This window comes from Frankliniella occidentalis, unplaced genomic scaffold (assembly GCF_000697945.3).
Source record: "Frankliniella occidentalis isolate FOCC.00 unplaced genomic scaffold, Focc_3.1 Scaffold237, whole genome shotgun sequence".
In the NCBI taxonomy this organism is placed as follows: Eukaryota; Metazoa; Arthropoda; class Insecta; order Thysanoptera; family Thripidae; genus Frankliniella; species Frankliniella occidentalis.
In genome coordinates this window covers 267,898-283,886 of record NW_026267363.1, presented here as the reverse complement: position 1 = coordinate 283,886, position 15,989 = coordinate 267,898, and the positions used below count along the sequence as shown (strand labels likewise).

General features: G+C 50.1%; 4 protein-coding genes across 6 annotated transcripts in view; 3 read left to right on the top strand and 1 right to left on the bottom strand.

The window, feature by feature from the left end:
- Positions 1–3,318: 3,318 nt before the first annotated feature.
- On the top strand, positions 3,319–7,670 carry LOC113205124 (M-phase inducer phosphatase). 2 transcript variants are annotated; one of them, XM_026420597.2, is made up of 7 exons: positions 3,319–3,590; positions 4,476–4,674; positions 4,756–5,073; positions 5,158–5,406; positions 5,490–6,010; positions 6,132–6,323; positions 6,411–7,670. In XM_026420597.2, the coding sequence occupies exons 1-7, from the start codon at positions 3,535–3,537 to the stop codon at positions 6,682–6,684; spliced, it is 1,809 nt and encodes a 602-aa protein (XP_026276382.1). In that variant the 5' UTR covers positions 3,319–3,534; the 3' UTR covers positions 6,685–7,670. The 2 variants fall into 2 exon arrangements, with proteins under 2 accessions (XP_026276382.1, XP_026276383.1); XM_026420598.2 differs by lacking the exon at positions 3,319–3,590 and adding an exon at positions 3,969–4,245.
- Positions 7,671–9,343: 1,673 nt separating this feature from the next.
- LOC113205127 (protein SET) lies at positions 9,344–12,139 on the bottom strand. 2 transcript variants are annotated; one of them, XM_026420600.2, is made up of 2 exons: positions 11,971–12,139; positions 9,344–10,814 (listed from the first exon to the last, which is right to left on the bottom strand). In XM_026420600.2, exon 2 carries the CDS (start codon positions 10,752–10,754, stop codon positions 9,903–9,905), a length of 852 nt encoding a protein of 283 aa, XP_026276385.1. In that variant the 5' UTR covers positions 10,755–10,814; positions 11,971–12,139; the 3' UTR covers positions 9,344–9,902. The 2 variants fall into 2 exon arrangements, with proteins under 2 accessions (XP_026276385.1, XP_052128958.1); XM_052272998.1 differs by lacking the exon at positions 11,971–12,139 and adding an exon at positions 11,747–11,888.
- A 457-nt stretch (positions 12,140–12,596) lies between these two features.
- On the top strand, positions 12,597–14,656 carry LOC113205128 (peptidyl-prolyl cis-trans isomerase). Its single transcript, XM_026420601.2, has 4 exons — positions 12,597–12,942; positions 13,781–13,997; positions 14,067–14,203; positions 14,283–14,656. Exons 1-4 carry the CDS (start codon positions 12,754–12,756, stop codon positions 14,355–14,357), a joined length of 618 nt encoding a protein of 205 aa, XP_026276386.1. The 5' UTR covers positions 12,597–12,753; the 3' UTR covers positions 14,358–14,656.
- A 453-nt stretch (positions 14,657–15,109) lies between these two features.
- Positions 15,110–15,989, top strand: part of LOC113205125 (programmed cell death protein 4) — a 3,923-nt gene continuing 3,043 nt past the window's right edge. The window contains exon 1 of the mRNA XM_026420599.2: positions 15,110–15,641. Within this exon, the coding sequence (XP_026276384.1) occupies positions 15,344–15,641 (298 nt within the window). The 5' untranslated portion in view covers positions 15,110–15,343. The remainder of the gene's footprint in view (positions 15,642–15,989) is intronic.

Sequence of the window (15,989 nt, the reverse complement as noted above, 5' to 3'; positions counted from 1 at the left end):
AGGGGTGCACATGAGCGCGCGGGGTCGCGGCGTGTACAGTCTGCGCTGCGCGGCAAGGCAGCGAGGCGAGGGTTCAACGAACGTATACGGGTCGAGCCCTCCCCCTCCCCCACCCCCCTCCTCGCGCCTTTTCCATTCCACCAACTAAAACGGGTGGGGATACTCTTTCCACGGCAACCCTTTATGGTTATGTGTACATTAATTAGACCATGATGAATGCACCCCCGTGCGTATTTTGTTGTTTTCATCTTTCGTGGCGGGATAAACTTGATCTGAATAAAAGGAAGGCCCATGAAAAATGTATTTTTCTACTGGTGGGGTAACTTCATTATAGCGCCGGAATGGCGGAAATGGTCCATGAGAAATGTATCCCAGGGCGTAATTTTCCCTGGTTGGGTAAACTTTACCAAAGCGCCTGAAAAATGAATTTCCTTCAACTCCCTTGCTTTCCAGTATGACTGCCGCCGAGCCGTGAGAAAAGTGCCCCACCCCTTGAAAATGATTCATTTGAATTAAAGTAGGGTACGGGCCCTCACGGTTTCTTGGCGACCCACTATTGCTCTTAGCCGCGCTGGGATTTTAAATTTTTCACTTTAATTTGTCTATTGTTATAATAACGTCGCGAGACGCACACTACTAAATGTCCAGTGGCGGTCACCGGTCACCCCGCGCCGCCGCCAGCTGTGCTCCGGCCGCTCTAGCCGGCCGCTCCGGTCGCGCCCGCCCTGCCCCGCCGGTCGCCCTTCCGCGCCGCGCAGCTGGCAGCTGTCGCGCTCGCACGCGCCGCCGGGGCAACCCCTACCACTACAACCACTACTCCGAGACGAGTACAAGACGTTGGGGGGGAGCCGCGCTCCCCGTCGTCCCCGCCGTCTTACTGTTTCTTCCCCTCCATCCATTGTCGCCAAAATCAAGCTGCTAAAATTTCGATTCGATTGCCTTTGTTGGCGCGGCCGCGCCGGGTTCCCCCGCCGCCGCCGTCGTCCCGGAGCAGCGCATGACCCCGAGGGGGATGGTGGGATGGCCTTCCAGGTCTGGACCGCCGCGCGGCCCGCGGCCTCGGGCCCGGTCACCGGGGAGGGTTCCCCTTAGAGTTCCCCGCGCGCCCGCGAAGGGTCGGGATCCCCCTCCGAGGCCAGCGCCGCCGTGGATCCGGAGAAGGCCCGGGATGAGACGGGCACCGTTACTTTGGCGCGAAGAGGCTGCTGCTGCTTCTCCCTGCGCGCGGGAAATGCTTCCTATCGCCGAAACCGCGATCCTCCTTTCATGGGAAGGGCGGATCGGAAATTATTTTGGAATTTGCAACATGATAATGTGTCGAGTTGCTGATTGGACAGAGTGCTGGAGATCGAGACGAAAAACGTTCGTGGGGCCGGACTGCAAGCGAGGTCTCGCGGGTGCGATCTGGGACCCCCGCCCCGCAACGGGTTGAACCTGAGTCGGGCGGGGCGGGCCACGCCACACGGCCAGAGGCCGTCGAACCTGGCCGCCCGTCCCGCGGGGCCCCGCGCCAAGTGGAAAAGAGGGGGGGGGGGGGGGGGGGTCGACAGCCTCTCTCACTACACGCCCCTGCTCGCGCGCGCGCGCCAAAAACCTACTTTTAGGCTGCACTGTACTTACATACCGCACGCAGGCAAAGACGCCTCCTGCCCTGCCCCGCGGCGAGTAGGCAGCCCGCCTACACGCCTGCATGCGGTACAGTCTGCTATACAAGTGGAGCGGACTGGACCAGTGCATGATGAAACGGTGGGAGGTCCCCTCGCAAGTAGGACGGCCAACAACCTTTTGGTTTATTTAAGTGAAAAGTTCTGTTTTTTTCGCGTCTGTCCCACCGGTGTTCGATTGTGAGCCCAAATTTACTATGAACAAAAACGACTAAAATTCATCCATATCGAAAACAATACAGTTCGTTACGGTCGCTCCCGAACTGCTGTATTATATTTTACTGTTTAGAAGCTAGGTTCTTGAGGAAGGTCGATGCTTTGAACTCGAACTCGAACGGTTGTGGCTCCTCCTTCGCGCCACAAGGCGGCAATTGGGGAGGGGGGTGGGGGGGGGGAGTGAGAGGTGGATGCCCCCTGCCCCCCGCCGAAGCACTTCTGGCGGCGAAATGGTCCCGAAGCACGTACTACATACCCGCGTACCCGGAGGACGGGGACGGGGCACTCTGCTGAGGCCACTCTGAGCGCGTGGTGTGGGGTCTCCCAGGAGGATATGTACCATTTCCGAACCAACCTGCCTACCGTAAGGTTATCACGCCCTCTTCCGGCAGCCCCTGCGGGCGGGGCCTCGCCGGGTACTGCGAGTACCTAAGTACACCCGGGACTCGCCGAGGAGGGCGCGAGGCAAGGGGCGGCGGGATGTAGATGCTCCTCGAGTGCACTCACCGCGGCAAACTGCCCAGGCCGAGCTGCCGCTGTGCAGGGCCCCGGAGGTACTCTGACGAGTACTCCATGAAGTACTGCAAGTACCCAAGACTCGCCGAGGGGGGGGGGCAGAGGGAGAGGACGGGTGGGTGTTCTCCGAGTGCACTCACCGAGGAGAGCTCCCCCGGCCAAGCCATCGCCCTTCCCTGCCCTGCCTGCAGGCGCCCTCCCGCGGCCCTTCCCCGCGGCCTGCTGACGGCTGTCGGGCCGGCCGACACGGTGCGCTGACTATGCCGGCCACCCCAACGAATCTAACATCCGCGCGGCCCGCATCGCAGAGGCAGCAGCGGAGCGGAGGGACGTGAAGAGGGTGAAAGGCGGGCTTTGCGCCCAACCTCCCATTTCGCTCTGGATCATGAGTGTGTGTTTGGAGGATGGGGAGGGGGCGGGGTAACGATAAAAACGGGCCTCGGTAGCGCGTCCGGCTGCGGCGAGTGTGTCTGGCGCCTAAACGATGACACACATTGTGCATGATTGGCCCGGGGGTCCCGGGGTCGTAGGCGGCGGCCCTGGCGTTGCCTTCGACTTTGTGGGAGCTTATGGCCTGGTTTTTCTTCCGCTCGCACGCGTGTGTGTCTGTGTATGTGTGTGTATGTGTGAGTGTGTGAGTAGCCCCTTCCCCAGACAGACACCCCCCACTACTCCGTTCACACTCTGGTGCGCGCTTAGTGCTTCGGCCGCCGCTCGGCCCGGCTTCGGCTCGCCTCCGCCGAGCAGCTTACGAGGCAGAGCTCTTCCCCCCACCGCGCCAGGGGCGGGACTAGGAGGGGCGGGCCGTCGGGCCTGGCGGGCCGGGGGTGCACGACGTGGATGTGGAGGGGGTCGACGCAGGACGGGAGGGAGGACGTGAGTGAGGCAGCCCGGCAGCCCGGCGCGCGGCCAAGCCCAAGTCAGTCTTCGCCTCGACTCGCTCCAGGACGGTCACAGCTACAGCTCCTCTCCTTGTCCCGGGGAGCTGAGCTTGTTGTGTGTCAACCTAAACAAAACGCAATCAAGTCACTACCGAGTGTGACTTCACGGCGCGACCCGCACCTCCACCGTGAAGTTTCCGAACCGAAAAGGCAGCTCGCTCCGTTCTAGCGGCTGCTGCTCAGCCAAGTGCCAGACTATGCTCAGCTGGACTAACCTCTGTCAGAGTTGCGAAGGCTGCGGAGATTGCACCAGGTACATATCACCGCCAAACGCCATGGATTTACGATTGGATTACTCCTGTTCGCCGCCGCCTTCTCCGCCCCCGCACTCTTCGTACGCGACGCTCTGGTCCAAGCTTGTGATGCACTCCTCCTCAACCCCGAGGGGATTGCTCGGCCCCGCCCCACCGGCCTCCAGCGAGGCCGGCCCGGGCGTCGCTCTCGGTCGTCGTCGTGGTGCTGGCCACCGACACGCCCTCCTCGGCGTCGGTCTCGGCCCCGGGCGTTCTAGTATCCCGTCGGCCGCCTCCGTGCCGCCGGTCGGGTCGCGGCTGTTCAAACACTGCCGCCGGGAGGCGTACCAACCGGGGCGGCGCTCGCGCGCGTCGTCCGCCCGCAGGTTGGCTGCAGTGCCGACCCGAGCGCGGGCTGGGAGGGGAACGGGTTACGACGGCAAGACACCGTGAATCGTCGCTCGCTCGCGAGAAACTTGGGCCCCTGGCGCCGCGCTTGCCCGCCAAGCTTGTTCCCGTTTCCCAACGCCCTCGGCGATAACGCGACCCGGCGACCCCCGCCGCGCCCCGCCCCGGGCCTTGGCTAGCCTTCCTTGGCGCCCCAGCCACCTTCCGCGACCCGGAGCAGAGCTTGTTGCGCTGCGATGCCGACGTCCCCGCCGGCACCCGGTCGGCGTAAGTACTCGCAGTCCTGAGGGGCCCCCGCTGAAGCTTGACCAGTCGCTGACCGTGCCGAAGTGCTTGGCCTCTTTGCCCCCCTCGGCTACAAAAAAGAATACCCATCTTTCCCCGCGCGGCTAGACCAGGCTAGACGCTCCGACCCACGGGCGGAGTAAGGTTAGGGTGCGACCCCCCCACCAGCTCTTGTACAACACCAGGCTGATGTGTTGCTTGTTGTTATCCAGGCTTCTGAAGACGGCCGTCAAGCAGAGTACACTCAGCCAGAGCCAGTGCGCCCCTATCCAAGTCCGGATGAACCTGTCCCTGACCATCGACAGGGCCAGCCCTGTCTTGGGTGACTTCAACAAGGAGAATGTCACCTCTCTTGACGGGGCTGAGCTATATCTGGCTAGCCCAACCAAAACTTTCACAAGCCCCTCTAAGGTGAGTATTGTATTATAGAAAACAATTCAAAGTTTTTTTAAGTCATCAATGTATTAAATGTGCACCTCTTCTCCTCTGTAGTTTGCTTCACTTCGGCAAACCATCAGCCCAAGAGTGAGGCAGCCTTTGGAGGACCAGGACCCCAACTCCCAAGACAGTGGGTATGGCGCCTGCTTCTCCAGTGATGATGCAAAGTCAATGTTCCGCTTTGCTGAGCCACTCCGTATGGCCCCACGGAAAACACCTGTTGAGCCATCACCAAGGAAAGAGCTAACACCCTCACCTCAAAGCAAGCGGTCATCCTCTATGCAGCCATCATCCCTATACAGCAGAACATCCAGTTCCGGCAGTGAATCTATTGATGATGGATTTATGGAACTTTTCATGAGTGACAAAATGGTAAGTTGAATTGCTAGCGTCATATACATCCTTTGCTGTAAGGACACTGATCAGAGAGTAATGGTGCCTATTTTTGATTCTCAGGATGAAGAAACTCAGCTCCCAACTGGAATGAGTGACCTGCTCTCCGGAAGTATCCACAAAGAGAAAGTGCCTGCACCAAGTGCAGCAATGAGTGGTACATCACCCATGTGCTTCTCACCTTATTCTGACAGCCCTATGCTTCATCACCTGGCCCAACCAAATCATTCTGAGGAAATCCCTAAACCATCATTCCGGCGCTCACTCTCCACCAATGATAGCTTTACACCTGCCTCCAGCAGGGTGGTTAAGGTAAATATACTCCCCTAGTTTACATCCAATGAATTCTCTGAATATGTTCAACCATTTGCTAACTTCAAGTTTCTTTCCTCTAGGTTCGCACCTCCCTTTTTAGGCCTAACAATGTTGTCCGTACTTTGGACAAGTCATCAGATTTCTCATCTTCACCCAACCCTGAGGCTGCATCACCAGTCTCACAATTGGCCTCCAGTGCACTCTCCTCATTGCGCCTTTCAGTTAATGGCTCCTTCAAACGTCCGGAACCCCCAACTGGCAAGCACAGCCCCATACAAGTAAAGAAAAGGAAATCACTCCAGTCCATTCAAGACAACCAAAATACCTCACCTCAGAGCAGCCTCTCACCCTTTGGCTTCCAAAGACCTACACCGCCCAAACTTCAGCGCTGCCATTCAGAATCTGAAGCAACCATCAAATCTGCACTCCTGAGGGCCTCCACCAATCCTGATCTCATTGGTGACTTCAGCAAGCCATTTGCCTTGCCTCTGATGGAAGGGCGCCACCAAGATCTCAAGAGCATATCTGTGGACACTCTAGCATCTTTAATGAGGGGAGAGTACCGGGACGAAATTGCAAGCTATACAGTTGTTGACTGCAGGTGAGTTCAAAAGTAGTTCTACTCTACTACCTCTCCCACTATATATTGCTAGCATTAACTTGTGTAGCTGTTGTGTGCTCAGTCCCAAAATCTAATGTTTGTCTATTTTTTATCATTGTAGGTATCCTTATGAATTTGAAGGTGGTCACATACGTGGAGCTAAAAATTTCTATACCAAGGAACAAATTATGAAGGAGTTTGTAAACAGCAAAGATGGTGTGAACAAACCAGATGCTTCAGATGTAAATGCTGCCTCCAAGCGTACCATTCTTATCTTCCATTGTGAATTTTCATCTGAGAGAGGGCCAAACTTGTAAGTACACATTACTCAACATCAGTATTTTTTAGGTCATTAAAAATTTGCTTAGAATTGCCACTAAATTCCTCCTATTTCTTACAGGTCACGCTTCTTGCGCAACTCTGACCGTGATACCAACAAGGAATGCTATCCTGCCTTGGATTACCCTGAAATGTACCTACTGAATGGTGGCTACAAACAATTTTATTCAAAGTATGAAGATCTGTGTGATCCACAGGCATACCGCCCCATGAACCACCCTGACCATGAAAATGACCTCCGCAAATTCAGGTCCAAAAGCAAATCATGGAATGGTGGTGATGGCAAAAATAGATTGTATCCTAGAGGTGTGGGAATGAAAAGGCTTGGTCTTTGAGCCACGTTGTGGCAAATTAGATAGAATAATTAATTCTTTTTTTTCTTTTGTGTTTTGTTTTGTTTTATTTTGTGATTAGTAAACTCTGTTTAACCTGGGAGGCAAAATCGGCTCAACTTCTGCTTTTCTCAGTGATGTAAAAGGATATTTTTTATTTGTTGTGCTTGTTGTTATTTTATGTTTTGTTGCTCTGATCAACATTGTTAATGTGAAGTTTTTCACTATTTTACAACTGCCTGACATGTTAACTTTCAAGGTAAAACAGATGTTTATGTTCTTGTAAGAGCTAGTGCAATTGGGATGGGATGTTTTCTGTAGAAGTTTCCTCCCTAAAGGAGGTTTACTTAGGATAAGCCTCTTTCAGACTTGTTTGTTCTTGTGGAGTCGCTATCAATCTATCTAGTCCTAGAGGTTCATATCCAGATTTTCATTTTAAAATTTAACTTGTGGTGTTCACATGAGGTTTTTATAATAAAAATGCCTCAGTGAACATCACATAGTTTTGACAAAACTAAGCTTCAGATGTACTTGCACAGAATTGTATGTGATTTTATTAAAATCCAGGATCTCAGGCCTACTTTGGGGCCATTTGTGAATTGTAGTCTGAATACTGTGTGAATGATTTAGTGTTACCATTCCTGGTGAATTTATTATCCTAGTACATGTGTGATTTATTTTTCTTTACAATATATCAAGTGTACTACAGGACTCAATTCTCCTTGATTTATGCTGATCTTATATTTTTGTGAATGGTATTGAGAAATTGAGTGAATCTTGTGTGTAATATGTGTTCTATCTTTGTGTTTACCTCCTCACCGTGGGAGATTCCTCAATCTGGGGAAATACTTTGAGTCAAGTTAATCTAATCTTTAGCTAATCTTAATATCTGGTTGAAATGATAAAACCTTTTAATTAATAAAAAAAAACTATATTTTTGCAGAATTTTAAAATCTGTTTTGATGGCAAATAAATATTTATAGACTATACATTTGTGTCTGGTACTACTTCCCTTCCAAACCTGACTTAAATGACCTTCCAATTTTCACATGCCTCAGAGTCCTACTGCGGAAGATTATCCGAGTGCACTTTGTAACACAACTGTGTGCATGGCATGGGTTTTAATGTTGTAATTCTGCAAGCTGTCAGAAAACCTCTCTAAAAAGAATTATTGGCAGAGATATAGTAAAGCCTCAGATGAATAGAACTCGGCTGACTTCATAGTTGATAAGGTCAGTGAGTTGACACCACTTCAAGTCCTAGAGAAATTTTTGAGAAGCTACATTTAAATTCAAGTAGTTATTGCCTGTTGTCTTCAATAATTTGGGAGCAAGTTATTTGACAGACTTAAGATAACTTCTGAGAAACTCAATGGGGCAGACCATCAAAAAGGCAAAGGTTTTGGAAAATAATTGCTTAATGTAAAGTAAGGAGAGCAGCGATTTGGGAGTAAGACATTTTACTTGAAATAGATTATGGCCCATTTTGGCAGGCCAGCGCTTTTGGTCGGGTCCTCTAAGGTAATGATGATCTTTGCCTCTAACTGGAATAGCTTACTGATGGAGGTGGTGTTTTCTCCCAAACGCTTAGTCCTACATCATGGCAAAAATCCCAGATTAAACTTAAAACATGCATCTGGGGCCATGTATCCATGTATCTACTCCATCCGGATGGGCAACCAGCACTTGATAAAATGTACCACCTAGTATTGTGAAAACACCATGAGATTCCCAAAACACTGACAATTACGTATCTTAACTTTTTGGCAAATTTTATTTGTCTGTTGTGCAGAGCTTTATCTTTTACCAGTCTTCCCCTATAACTCATACATACCTCAGTTGTTTACTGTATCAAGAAGTCTACTACATGTAGCACTTTCTTTTAACTTTTGAAGGCAATTTACAAATTTAATGCACCCAGCATATTATTCAAGAATCTCTTCTGAGCTCACCTTTGTAGCAAAACTGCATTAGCAGAAAATAACAGGTAGCTTACTGATCAACCTTGCCTAGTATGTTGCAGCAAGTAACCCAGGCATATTATCCAAAAAAAATATTTCAGTGGAACTCTATTGTATATATATAGTGACTAAAATAGGTCAGGGTTCATACCGGATCTGTATTTTCATTTTCCCTGACTTTTCCCTGATTTCCAGATGGAAAAAACCTGTTTTTCCCTGACATTCTTTTATTAAGAGAGAGGGCAAATTTTGCAAAATTGAGGCGAAAACGGAATATTATATCGAAGAAAATTAAATAATGCTTAATAAGATAAGTCAAGAAAGTTAATAATCATTCTTACTCAGGCGTCATGGCTAAGATTGGCCCATACGTTCACGATGCCATGCTCGTCGCGCAAACTATTATATTTCTTAATTTTTCCCTGACTTTTTATCAGATTTCCCTGACTTTTCCCTGATTTCCAGTACAATTTCATTTTCCCTGATTTCCCTGACCGGTATGAACCCTGTAGATTTTCTCTTGTGCCAAAGAACTGTCAGATAATAAGCAGGCAAGCAACTGATGTATACTAACTTCTCGCAATGTCACTGGAGACAGGCCAATTTTTTTATGCATCTGCTCAAGCAACGCACACAGTGAGAAAATTAACTTGGCTTTCAAAATATTTTGAAGGAAGTTTAAAAATGAAATAAAGCAGAAGATAAGTATACCATGTAATATATTTAATTAAGGTCAATTAATTCTAGTACAGATTATGCTGCTACACTATAAAGATCTCTTGATGGTGACATAATTTTTAAGTCTAATACAAGTTGTTAAATTTAGAACAATAAAACAAAAGGGAATCAAAGATCCACTAAAAGTGTCATGCATCAAAGAACAGAAAAGATGAAACGTCTCCCCACTGCAGTGCTCCCAAAAAAAATCTAAACGAAATACATACAAAATATAAAAATAATCCTGTTGCACACACTCACACTTTCACACACTTATTACAATTTCACATGGCTAGTCAACACAACAGCATGAACAGGAATAAATGAGGCAAAACAAGGGGAAAGAAACCTACAGCAATGGTAAAGAGAAACTTTTACAAGTAAATGATTCACAGAAGTGTTTCTATACATCAAAAAGGATTAAAACTTGTCTGCTCATTCTTCCCTACCGATTCAAATCTTCATATAAGGAGAGGCTCTCTACTTGATTGAGGCAGTCCACTCGGTTTTACAAGATCATGTCCATAACATCATCACATGGTTTTCAAGCATCATCATCATCACCCTCTTCATCAACTCCTTCCTCACCCCCATCCTCCTCCCCACCCTCTTCACCATCTCCACCATCATCTTCTTCCTCTTCCCCTTCTACTTCCACAACCACTGAGTCGTCATCCCCACTTCCTTCCTCATCACCTTCAACACCATTTTCGACTTCAATGTCAGGAACAAGATAATATTGGAGCGGGTTAGGCCACAAATCATCCTTTATCAATTCAGCAACATCGTCAGCTGAGGGATCAGTGTGATCAGCAAACCAATTGAAGAAGGTTTTAGTTTCCATGAAACGTTTCCTCCCCTTATTGACGCCATTTCTTTCCTTGTTTTTCTTGGAGAGATCATTTTCACCCTTCCACTTGATTGCTGTACTTTGAGAAGCTGGATCTCCAGATGACCCAAGATGGAACTCTTTAGTTAGGACATCATTGTCAAAATAAGGATTTTCACCAAAGTGGAAATTAATTCTGTAGCCTGACTTAATGTCTTCAAACTCTTCCACTTCCAATTTAGTCATGTAGTGAAGAGCATCTTCTTCATCCTCTTCAAGGATATCAGAAATTTGAGGATGGTTCACAAAAGCAGTTACCCAGAAATTCGGTATCCTCTTAATAATATCATTTCGCTTCTCAAAGAAAGGTTTTCTGAGTTTGTTGTATTTCTGCTCTACTTTCAAGATCTCTTCGCTAGCTTTTTCATTTAAAACATCAATTTCATTTTGACAGGCGTCAATCTCTTCAAGAGCCTTTTGTGTTTCAACATCATAGTCTCTTCCTTCATCTCCCTCTACTGAACCCTCCTTTCGCGCCTTCTTGGGTGAAGGCCCACTGGCCGACATTTTACTTGAAAAATTTGAGTCCACGTAGGAAACTTGCCTCTGCAATCCCTGCCAGTCAACCTGCAAAAAAGTAGAACGAATATTTAAAATCAACAATAAAAAACAAAAACAAATGAAAGCAACAAAATTTACAGCTAGAGTTAGACTAATAGTACTTTTAAAGTATAATACTAAGAAATTGAATATATAGAGCTGCATAATGTGCAAACGCTCGAAATCTCTTCTTTCCCAAGTTATACAGTAAAAAAAAAATTAAACCCATGGAAGAAATTTACTGACTAATAAAACGAACTCTCGAATTCTTTTCCATACTTAAGTATTCTTTTAATAGTTTGAAAGATTACAATTATCAATTAAACAAAGATGAGTGAATTTGATAGGCACTACTTTAGATGCTTGGACGACCTTAACCTCAATTGTGTGTCACCAAGAAGTAGTTCAGCTAAAATGACGTTTATCTCATAAGAAGGTGGCACTTGCAGAGTAAATTTTAACTAATTGGTCTGTTATCGCTCAGTTAGGGACAAATATCGGTCAGCACAAAGAATGCGCAATCACATTATACTAATACTCTATGGCACACAGCCTACTGAAATAGCGCGCGCGCACACACTAACATTCAGCTGCAACTATTACACCACTAATCCATCTCAATAGCACATTAATCGAGGAAAAAAATAATGACAAAATACAAGTTTGATGCTGGCTAAGAACAATCTACAAAACGACTTGTCTTTCCACAAACCGGTTGACTCGCGAACTACTAGGGGTATTGCAGCCTATTTGAACAAAGCAAATACGTACAGCATACGTATGGAGTTACAATGTAAACACACTCATTAGGAAAGAGAAGTAAAAAAATCAGAACAACTAATTCACCCAGTTTGACGTTAAACAAGACTGAAAGGAAAACAACGTGCAATAGTCTATGCTACTGTGTTACGAATAGGTTATGGCTGCTAGATGGTCGAATGGAAATCGGTGTAACATACCCTTTGGACACAATCCAAATTTCAACGTGTAGTTAAAACGGGGCACACACAAATTTTTCAAGCACTTTAATTGGTTCTAAAACGGTCACTGACATTATCTCTACAATCAGTGGCAAGCGAGAAGCCATGCTTGTCTTTCGTGCCTCAATCTACCGGCTCAGAGACCCATGTTTGTTACACTGAAAATACTCTGAAGGCACACGAGAATTCCACACAGTACTTACTTGAGTCGACGGCAGTTGGGGCGTAAAGCAAAGGACCTCTCCTTTCCGATAATTAAACGGCCTACGAGACAAATTTCACACAACTATGGTAGCGCCCAATCGCCCAGCGAGCGTACGAACACAAACAAGTCAAGATGGTGTCATTGACTGACGCACCGTAGCGACAAGGGTGGTCAAGCAAGTCGCCAGTCTTTGCCGAATTTGGCGAAAGGGCCCAGATTTACACGGCGCAAGCTGTAAGAAAAAATAGAATTAAATTAATAGAACGAAGGATGTACACGTTTTAACGACAAGACGTTTACTATTCCGCTCACGGAGTTTACAACGATGTTGCTTTGACTACTACTGCCAAAGTACTTCCGCTTAGAGTAGTGGCATTCAAATGCGAAAAATTCTGTAATTTCGAAATCAATGTTGTTCCCGTTTAATCTCGCGACATGGCTCGAAATAAATGTCGGCCTTTATATTTTGCCCCCGTTCTTCGCAATCCGGCAGAGTAGTTGCAGGGACGCGAGCGGGTGAAAATTACGGTTAAAACGGGGGCTACACCCGGCCGGAAAGAGAGTGTAGTTCCGATTCGGAAAGCCCAACCATTCATCCGCCGAGGAAAGTAAAGACCCTGAATTTCTCAATATTGGGTCACCTTGTCGCGTTTTAACGCTCCGTGGGCCGAGTCGTTGCGTGTCTAGGGCAGAGCGAGTCATCTGTGCGTCCAAGGCACCCGCTGTCGACCCCTAGGAGCCGCGCCGCTAGTCCCCTCTCTCTCACTCCCGGACCAGTGAAATGGCACTTGCGCTCAGGTCGATCCGCCATTCGCTCTCGCGTCCGCTCCTCGGCCAGTTCGCGTGCCGCACTCTGCCAGTCTCCTTGTGTCTACCGGCAGTGAGGAACCTTTGTGAAGCCATGTCCCTCCCACGCGTTTTCTTCGACATGACCGTCGACGGCCAGCCCGCCGGCAGGATCGTGATTGAGGTGAGTCGGTGACGAAGAGTAAAAGTCGTGCTTTTTCTGGCCGTTTTTATTTCCCGGGCGTGTCCCCCGGGTGTGAGTGTGTGTGCCCCAAGCTCGGGACCCGTGGGAGGCGGCGCGTAGGCCTACCGGCGTTTCTCTCCCGCCGCCTACTGTACCACCAGATCGGCCAGTCACCGCCGGCCGCGGCCCTTCCCGAGCCCCAGCAACGCCACCGAGTGCCCCTTTTCGTCCGTTTTGCGTCCGCGGGCCCCGGGTTCGCCCTTAAACTCGTCCGTCACCACGTGGGGCTCGCTGGGCGGTCGGGGCCCCGCGTCCGCCATGTCACGGTTTAGCCGCTGACTTGTTGCCGGGGGCCTCGGCCGTCCTCTCTGCGCCGCTTTGCCAATTAACGTTAGCTCGCGGTGTCGCGGCGGCCCCGCGTGGTGTTCGCGGCCGGCGAGCCCCTCGAGGACGCGGCGCCCTGGGCGCCCCGGCGCGCGCCTCCCGAGGGTGTGCTAACCTAAAGGCGCCCTTTTTTTTTGCCTGCCAATTATCGAGTTCATGGTCGATACGGCGGCGGGAGTGGCCCATCTCAAGGTCGCACCGCGGCGGGGCCGAGGGGTCGCGGTCAGGCTGCGGGGCGGACACGGCCGACCTGTGGTTGAGGGAAATTGATAGCTAATGGTTGAGGAGTTGTTCGTGACTTGTGTGATGGGGTGCCCCTAACCCCTAGGGTGACCACCGGCCCCGGTCGGTGGGTGCGGGTGCCACGGTCTGTAACTGAAACTTGTGTCAAAACTTAGCACCTCTGTTTGTCGTTTCTTGGCATCAATAATAAACGTTGAATATTTCTTTTCAGCTGAGAAGCGATGTTGTCCCCAAGACTGCTGAGAACTTCCGGGCACTCTGCACTGGCGAGCAGGGCTTTGGCTACAAGGGCTCCATCTTCCACCGTGTCATCCCCAACTTCATGTGCCAGGGTGGTGACTTCACCAACCACAATGGCACTGGTGGCAAGTCCATCTACGGTCGCAAGTTCGCTGACGAGAACTTCCAGCTCAAGCACACCGGACCTGGTAAGCAGCAAGTTTTGGTTACTTTTATTTGGTTTGATTGGGGCTTCTTTTAATTGGTTTGAATTGCAGGTATCATGTCCATGGCCAATGCTGGTCCCAACACCAACGGCAGCCAGTTCTTCATTACCACTGTGAAGACCAGCTGGCTCGACAACAAGCACGTCGTCTTCGGCAGTGTGATTGAGGGCATGGATGTCGTGAAGAAGGTAAAGCAATTTTAATTTCTGTACAACGTTGCAGTTGCAAGTGACATCTTAATAACCTTCGTTTTTATTTTCCTTCCAGTTGGAATCCTTCGGCTCCCACGATGGCAAGACCTCCAAGAAGGTGGTTGTTGCTGACTGTGGCCAGCTGTCATGAACACCTGTGCAACTAGCCATTTTAACTTAAATTTTTTTTCTTGTGGCTACCTATTCAACTTGATCTTCATTCCCTCATGTAAACTGACATTAATGTATCAATTGGAGACTGTTCTGCATTTAGACAGTTTTATCATGTGTGCCAGTTGGTGTTACTGTGATGTTACCATGCACCTTGTGTAATTTCCTTGTGATTAGCCGTGTTTGCTGTCATGTATGATAGAAGAAAAATGAGTGTTCCTCATACCTTTTCATTTTGAAATAATTTTATGTGGTGAAATACATCTTGCCTTCATGTTATTTTTGCCTTTAGTTGAGAAAGTCCTTTATCCAACTTCGAGAATTACCCAACAGGCTTCTTACACCGCTCCAGGTACCAAAACTTGTCAGTCGTGCACTCTTGAAACTTTTTGGATCGTAGCTGAGAGGTGTACTATCATTCAAATCGGTCGCTCGCGCCATGCTCGTTGAGCGATCCAATCTGACCCTGCATTAATGACGGGGTGGTTGGACAATGACACTAGTCACGAACGAACTTCGGGGACATATCCACCCGCGGGCTGCATACGGAATCAATCGTCTCTTGGTTTAAATATGGCGCCCGCTCGATCTGGAGGGTGTGGTAGGCCATCAAGGCCGCCGTGGTGCTGGTGCCCAGCGCGCTCTGCCGGGCGTCGAGGCAACTGGAGTGGCGAGAGCGTCTGCTTCCCCCACCACCACCACCCCGGACACGACGCCACCAAACATCGTGGCAAAACAAAAACAACACGGAACGGGCTCCCAGCTGCGCAGCTCTGCGCAGAGCACAGTGCGAGCTTGGCGAGAGAACCCCACGACGCAGCAAAGTACGACGTAGAAGCGCGTTAGGGCCGTGGCGTGCAGGGGAAAGGGACTGCGAAAGGCACACGGGGCCCGAGACACGTCCAGCAGCACGCCTCACGGTCCAGTCTGTCTGCTCGAGTGAGGGGAGAGGGTGACGCCGCGAACATGATGGAGGACGAGGTTGCGAACGGCAGCGACTGCGAGCAGCTCGCCGAGGAGGGTGGCGACCAAAATGGCGAGGCCGCCGCAAGCCCCGGCAGGAAGGGCGTCAACGGCGAGGCGGTGGCGGCCGCGGGCGGCGCCCAGGCGCTGGCGGACCGCATCAAGATCAAAGGCAAGAGGAACGTGCGGTCCCTGACCAAGGAGGCGCCGGGGGGCCCGGGCGGCGTCGTGCACCCCGTCAGGAAGTGGAAGAACAGCAGGCGCTCCCGGAGCGGCTTCAGCCGCGGGGTGCCCAAGAAAGGTGAGGACATGTCTGCGATCGGGCTGCTCTGGGTCCTGGGGGTTGTTCCGGACCCTTCCGTGCGATTTAGGCCCCCGTCCTGCTGATGCCAGAGGGCCGCTAGGCTAGAGCACCCCTCCCCCACCCTCCCCTCCCCCGCTGTGCTGCGGGCTTCTAGAACGTCGCAGGCCTATCTTTGGCTGAGGGGCCTAGGGCTCGAGGGCCGCGGAGTGTCGACCGGTTTTCTATGCTAAGGGCGTTGGGCCGACAGCTTTGAGGCTTGTTTACGTGCTGGGCAGGCCTCGGTGGGCGAGACATCCTTGGCAAGGTGTTGTACGTGACCGATGTGCTGAGGGGAGGGGGAAAGAG

Coding starts and splice junctions, on each gene's coding strand:
- LOC113205124 (XM_026420597.2), top strand. CDS start 3,535: ATGCTCAGCTGGACTAACCTCTGTCAGAGTTGCGAAGGCTGCGGAGAT. Junction 3,591..4,475: donor GGCTGCGGAGATTGCACCAG/GTACATATCACC, acceptor GTTGTTATCCAG/GCTTCTGAAGACGGCCGTCA. Junction 5,407..5,489: donor CCTCCAGCAGGGTGGTTAAG/GTAAATATACTC, acceptor TCTTTCCTCTAG/GTTCGCACCTCCCTTTTTAG.
- LOC113205127 (XM_026420600.2), bottom strand. CDS start 10,754: ATGTCGGCCAGTGGGCCTTCACCCAAGAAGGCGCGAAAGGAGGGTTCA.
- LOC113205128 (XM_026420601.2), top strand. CDS start 12,754: ATGGCACTTGCGCTCAGGTCGATCCGCCATTCGCTCTCGCGTCCGCTC. Junction 12,943..13,780: donor CCGGCAGGATCGTGATTGAG/GTGAGTCGGTGA, acceptor ATTTCTTTTCAG/CTGAGAAGCGATGTTGTCCC. Junction 13,998..14,066: donor GCTCAAGCACACCGGACCTG/GTAAGCAGCAAG, acceptor TTTGAATTGCAG/GTATCATGTCCATGGCCAAT.